The following is a 7082-nucleotide window of genomic DNA, read 5'->3' as shown; positions in this document are numbered from 1 at the left end:
AAAGGTAATAAACTTTAATGTTCCATTCAAAAAGACAAAAACCAAACAACAAAAATTAAGAAATTAACCAGAAAGCTACAGCTTGTTTTCTTACTCAGAAAAAAAGTACAACTGATAAGGTACAATTTCTGTAACTGGATATTTTTCAAAATTATAAGCCTTTTAGTTCTAAAAGTATAAAGAACTGTGATGCACTTCTAGTCAACCTAATCCAAGCTTCTATATCCACACTGACAGTCTCAATACTTTCTCTTTTGCTATCATATAGTCAACTTTAAAGGTAATTCCTTAAAGTAAATTTGTGTGTTCCTAAAAATACAGATTAAAGTTGAATGGGCAAAGGTATACATCGCATTTTCTGGGGGAGAAGGTGAGAAGTCATTCCCAAAAAGTGAAACATTTAAACAATTTTATTCTTTTTTTCACAACTAAACACAACACCTGGAGTTTGAGGAACATCTGATTTGACATATGATTTCCAACCTTTTCTTATCCATTATATTTTAACACTTGTTTTCCCTACTTTTAGTCATTTTTACAAACTGAAGGTAAAGATACAGTAACTACATGAGTAGTGAGTTACATGAATATTTCTATATAAAGACAGTGTGACTCTGCTAAAATTGAAGATTTGACTCACAGACACTGCTACAATGAGATAACTTGAGATGTTGTCTTTGGTATATAATGGGCAATTATGGGGTATCCATTTATGAAACTGAATATAGAAAAGCAAAGAATTGCCTACTTTTCTATATTCAGTTTCATATATGGATACCCCATAACTGAGTAGAGCTGAGAGAAAATTCAGAAATCATTAAATCAAAACTTAATTCCCACATATAAAGAATGAGGCACAGACTTGGCTAAAATCACACTTCTCATAGGTGCTTCAGCAAGAGGGAGAGTTTGGGGCCAATAATTCCAGGTCAATTGTTCCTTACACTATACACTACTCATTATTTGGAAATTTCTCTCCCAACAAATCTTTGTTACAATTATTAAAAGAAAAATGTTCAAATTCTGATTTCTAATCTTTCTTCCTAGTTCATGTTCTGTTGAATAAAAGACAGTTACACTTCAGAAGTACAAAAGGTTGGGATCAAGTAAATAGACAATTTAAAGTAGATAAAATCAAGATCTGATCATAGTCCTTTCCTCTATTCCTGAAATTCACTGATTTCAATACTAATTCTTAGATATTTGTCACCTACCTTTCTGACTTGTAGACAATGCTGTGGCAACAGATCTCAAGATGTAGATTTTAATGCCAAAGTATGGTCCATCTGAGCACTTTGCCTTTATGGCTACTGAAATTATGAAATCAATTTCTCTCAAAGGTTTTACTCTCAGTGAGGTCACATACATAGTTCTTCATCAGTGAAAATTATAGGCAGCTTTCTATTTATCCTTTAAAGGAAATATGTCTTAGATGGAAAGAATATAAAGTAGTAAAGCAAAAGTTAACCTAGGGGAAATTTTTTCACCAACAGATTATCTAGACATCAATTCACAATGCACTGGGAGATCTATAGTATATACCACATGGTATATTTAGAGCACACAGCTTTGAGATGGCTGCTTACAGCAGGAGCTTAAAGAAAGATATGGAAAAAATATATTTTATAAAAGATGGAAAAATTCAAGTTGTAAGGAGTAAAAATGAAAATTTGAAAAGTTAACGCATATTTGTTTTTATTTATAGTTAACTACCACATGAATTATAAAGACAACAAAGGATGTCAGAATGGAACATGGATAGGTGTATGCATACTACGGCCAAGGAGAAACAATGTTCCTATATATTATGGGTAGTGAGAACATTATCTGTATAACAGGGAACTGTGATCATTTAAAAATATGCAGAACTTATTTCATCTGTGCTTTAGAAATAACTGTATACAGTGTTATAAGTTGAAAAGAATTCAAAATAACTAATACCAAATATACACCCGTGTATTAGAATTCAAAAAAGCTGCTTTCTGTGAAGTCAATCAGCTATATTAAAAAATGACACAAATCCAAAACGAGATGCATGTTATATATAAAAGGACATTGTAAGTTTCCTTACTGCATTAAACCCATGGTTTAATCCATGAAATTTCCTTATAATTATCATTTAGATAGAAGCATGCAAATAGTCTCGAGATCTACTTAAGAACCTTTCCCAAATCCACTAGTTACACTCCCCTTTTCAGGAACTAAGCAGGTATTCGGGTAGCTGCTTCCTCCTCTGCATCAGCTCGGTTTGCATTTATTTCTGCAAGTGTTCGGCCAAACCGTGCCCATTCATCATTGCGGGGAACAGCAATCTGCTATTAAAAGAAAGACAATGTTTTATATACAATGAAATAAAAGATCATTTTACCCACTATTATTCAGTTTGTTTTCAAATAATTTTTCTGTTAAAAAGTAATAATTGACCTGAATGGCCTTTCCATAATTACAGGGACTATAACAATGATTTACAACATTTCAAAACAAAAGACGGTGTTTGTGAAGTGTGTTGTGACAGCCTCAGAAATGACTTGGCTATTATCACCACCAATTCAAGAGAGAATAACAATGATGCTTTGTAAATATAACTCCTATGCACCATCTCATGGATTCTGCTGGAGAGGAATTCCTTAAAATTTCTTTTACTGTATTCTTGCATACAGTAAATAACTGAGTTTTTTTCTGTAAGAAACAATGTTTGAAGCATGGTTTCATAAGGGGGCTGGTTTCTTGTAAGTATTTTTGTTTGGAACATAAGGTAATCTTTCTTGATACCCTAACTCCTTCATCAAAAGCTATGCTACTATTCACTGCTTTAGTGTTGCACCGGTGGCAAAAGAGGCTTGTGATGCTTTACTTCATAGAGGCAGCTACATATACACACACACACACACACACACACACATATATATATATATATATAAATTTTTATTTTTTTGAGACAGAGTCTCAACTCTGTTGCCCAGGCTGGAGTGCAGTGGCACGATCTCGGCTCGCTGTAACCTCTGCCTCCCAGGTTCAAGTGATTCTCCTGCCTCAGCCTCCCGAGTAGCTGGGATTACAGGCATGTGCCACCACACCTGGCTAATTTTTGTATTTAAAGTAGAGACGGGGTTTTGCCATGTTGGCCAGGCTGGTCTTGAACTCCTGACCTCAGGTGATCCATCCGCCTCCGCCTCCCAAAGTGCTGGGATTATAGGTGTGAACCACCGCACCCGGCCCCAATAACAAATATTTTTGATAACTGCTATTATAATATCATAGGAGTCTGACACTGTCATGTTAGGGCACAAACCACTCACTGTGGCAAATGGCTGTGCCTGCTTCTAAATCTACACTATCCAGCAGGGTAGCTACTGGCCACATGTGATTATTTACATTAAAATTAATTAAAATTAAAAATTCAGTTCTTCAGTTGTAGCAGATATTATTTTTGGTTTCTACTACTTGGCTCAAATTAATGAATACAGAAAAATAAATCTTATTTCAATATCAAGAAAACCCCAAAGTCTACCTATAACTCCAAACTTCTCCCCAAAGAATTTCTAATTACCAGCAATGCATGCTTCAAGAAACAAGGTACTTTCAATGTATTTATTATATTACCCTCAAAATCTGTTGCATGGGAGACAGACCATTCGGTTTAGAAAGAAAATATTTCAAGAGTTGCTTCTGTGGTAGAAAGTAAATTTTATCTTTACAACCATACAGTTTATACAACTCATAAACCTCAAAGCCTAGGGTTAGCCACAAAGATGCCTTTACTACAACACAACTAAATAGATGTGTCAAAATTATAGGCACGGAGTCCCATACCTCTCCCACATCGTAAATAACAATCTGTCCTTCTGAATCACCCACAGCAATCTCTCTGCCAGAATGGGTCCATCTCACACGATTAAGAGCAGGATTACCCTCCACAGAAATGCTGGCAGTTGGTACCTAAAGTCATTTAAAATAAAGGACAGTGTTAAAAGTTTCATCAAGATTTCTATAAACATGTAAAACAGTAATTCTTCTCTCAATCTGGCTACATTTTTAAAAACAAAGATGCAAACAGATGAAGAATTTCCCCAACTTTTTTCTTCTTCAGTGATATATTATGAATGACATTATAGTCAATCCTTGAAAATGGTTTGCGAAAATAAGTCCTTGTATAAAAAATTCTCAGAAGATTAGACAATTATTTTGAAAGGTCTTCTCTTGAATAAAGAGTCCCTTTTTGTTGTTTTAATGTCTTTAAGAAGTCAAGCTGTTTGAAAACACATGGCCAAAACCCATTTAAAAAGAAAACACTTCAAAAGCCCTCATAAACAGATTATGGTTCAATTGTAGAGGACAGGAATCACTTGTGTAGCGTGTATCTCTATCAGCTGAAACCTGTATTTGACTCATTGTTCCTAGAAACAGTTCATACTGAAGGTGCAGTATGAGTCTGTCTAAAGCCTCCTGTTCCATGAGCTAGTGGGATAGAGCCAGGATGATGGCACCAAAACAATGGCACCAGCTCCCTGGAATCTGACTGTGCCTCTTCTTTGCTAAGGAAGAAGAGTTTTATTTGCTACACATGGAGCAAACATTCAGTGTTTGATTCAGACTAAAAGTATGATAAAATTTTTTTAATTTTTGAAATTTTACAAAAAAATCCTTTGTATTAGTCATCCCCAAATAATTTAACCCATACACAGAATACCAAAATTGTTATAAAGAAATACTACATTTCAATCCACATTTAATTGTAACCTCAAATCTCTAAGACTGAAATCCAAATAAAGAAAACAAAATTGGTACCATTCTAGGTAACTAGGAAGAGATGTGGGAGATCTGAGTTGACTCTCTCTCAATAATTGTTATTGATAGAAATACTAATATTAATTCTATTACCAATAGCAATATAAAAGAATTCTAAGAACATTTTAGGCTTCTCTAAGCTGGTAAAAATACATGTGACTAAAAATAAATAAGAGTTGCAAATAAATTTAATTGCTAATAAGTGATTTTAGTACAGCAATTAGGAAATTTGACAGTTTCCATGTTCATTTTATAGTAATACTCTGTTTTCAATCCTTCATGGAAAAAAACTCATCAAAAATCAAAATACATTTTTCCTTCCTTCAAACAAATCAGGCTAAGATTAATGTTTATGGATGATATACAATGCTATCAAGGCTAAGAGATAATTTAGAAAATCAGAATTAAGGTTAACATACTTCAACAGTCTGAAACTATCTGCTTGCTAGCCTATGAATGAAAAAATATCCCAGTTATCTTATGAATGAGACTTTGCCAGGACATTAGAGACATGATAGTGCTTTTCAGAAGTAGAAGGAAATGCCCCAGTGCTCCTGTCAACATTATTTCTCCCTTTAGTTCTTCACAGCATGCTGTTTATTATTTAGGGTACAAAGCTTATTTGAGTTCTTTGTGATGAAGCTACAATCACAGAGCCCTTTTACATTCTTTGGAATAAAAGGAATTTCGCAAATTATTCAATAAATATCCAATTTTCTATTTTTCAATGCAATTTTTGTTATCTTCCTGCTCACCTCTGTGTCATTATTGAGATTCCACAAATCCAATCTCCCCATGCCATCCACACAGGCAAACAGGGCTGGGTGGGTAGGTGACCACATAACATCATAAACATAGTCTGCATTATCTTCAAATGAATACAAAGGCTTGTTATTCTGAAGGAGAAAAGTTGATTTTTAGCATAGTCCATATATGACATACAAATCATTAAACTACTTATCACTGTTAAAAAAAAGACATACATTCAACAAGTATAACATTTTATGATATTTAACTCAGCCTAGAAAAAGTTCCTATGATTTGTTTCACTACAGAATTACCTGGTATTATAAACTAAGAATCAACTATTGATTGCATTTTCTTTTTAACTTGTAGATGCCATACTGCTTTAAAAAAGAAATAGAACATGCTTCAAAAGCATCTGTCAATGAGAAGATTCTGGGAAGATAACAGCAATAGCAGTGTACTTTTAAAATCTCCTCTAGATCTCCCCATAAACTCAGATAAAGCAATGAGGGCAGGAAGAGCAAAGATTCCCAGACAGCATCTACAGCAGATTCAGGAAACAAACTTCCAGATAAAATCAGGTGGAAACAAACCTCTGACAAGTACAAGACTTGCATGGTATCAGTATCTGTGTGGGAAGAAGATGAAGGAAGGCACAAGAACTTCTGACAGGTGGAGAACAGAACCTCATAGTCATAGCAGATGCTCACTGGACAGTGTGGTGGGCCAATCTGAGAACAGCAGCAAAAACTAGGAGACGGTTTGGCACAATTCCGTTTATAAATACATTTGACCCTTGAACCATACAGGTTTGAACTGCACAGATCCACTTATACTCATATTTTCTTCTGCCGCTGCCACCCCTGGGACAGCACAACCAACCCTTCCTCTTTCTTTTCCTCCTCAGCCTACTCAACTGTGAAGATGATAAGGATGAAGACCTTTATAATGATCTACATCCACTTAATGCATAGTAAATATATTTTCTCTTCTTTATGATTTTCTTAACATCTTCATTTCTTTAGCTTGCCCTTAAGATGACAGTATATAATTCATATAACATAAAAACTGTGTTAACAGTTTATGTTGTCAGTAAAGTTTCTGGTCAGCAGTAGGCTATTAGTAGTTAAGTTTATTGGAAGTCAGAAGTTATATGTGGATTTTGAACTGCTGGGATGGACGCTGGCACCTAACCCCTGCATTATTCAAGGGTCAACTGTAAACGCAAGCAGACTACAGTGCAGTATAAGTAAGGTCTCATGGTACAGTCTGGGTGCTATAAACTCTCAAAATTAACAAATCAAAGTTCCTTTCCAAGACAAAGTCTCACAGAAGAGAAACTGCTGGGAGTAGAATCTGAGTTGTGGAATGCCGGACAAAAGAGACAAAGCAAAAAGTTCAGATAGAAGTGGTGGAGAGAAGCAGAAAAGGCACATCTCAGAAAGCACAAGATACATGTATTTTCACTTTGCAAAAGCCAGAGAAGAGAGAGCTTTAACCTAGAAAATGAGCTAGGAAAGCTATCCTTGCCCATTCCCTCCCTCCTA

At 35.0% G+C, this 7082-nt stretch overlaps 1 protein-coding gene across 5 annotated transcripts in view; it reads right to left on the bottom strand.

Annotated features, from left to right (window-relative positions):
* Positions 1-395: 395 nt before the first annotated feature.
* The window catches only part of DYNC1I2 (dynein cytoplasmic 1 intermediate chain 2), a 62845-nt gene continuing 56158 nt past the window's right edge, over positions 396-7082 (bottom strand). For 2 of the 5 annotated variants that reach the window (XM_023185926.1, XM_023185923.2), the window contains 3 exons: positions 5544-5684; positions 3814-3939; positions 396-2312 (listed from right to left, as the gene is read on the bottom strand). In XM_023185926.1, coding sequence (XP_023041694.1) covers positions 2202-2312; positions 3814-3939; positions 5544-5684 — 378 coding nt within the window. In that variant the 3' untranslated portion in view covers positions 396-2201. Of the gene's footprint in view, positions 2316-3813; positions 3940-5543; positions 5685-7082 lie in introns of all 5 variants that reach the window. The other 3 variants (XM_023185922.2, XM_023185921.2, XM_023185920.2) reach the window with 2 other exon arrangements.

Source organism: Piliocolobus tephrosceles, chromosome 11, assembly GCF_002776525.5.
Source record: "Piliocolobus tephrosceles isolate RC106 chromosome 11, ASM277652v3, whole genome shotgun sequence".
Lineage (NCBI taxonomy): Eukaryota > Metazoa > Chordata > Mammalia > Primates > Cercopithecidae > Piliocolobus > Piliocolobus tephrosceles.
The sequence above is the reverse complement of the archived record's forward strand: the minus strand, read 5'-3'. Positions and strand labels throughout refer to the sequence as shown.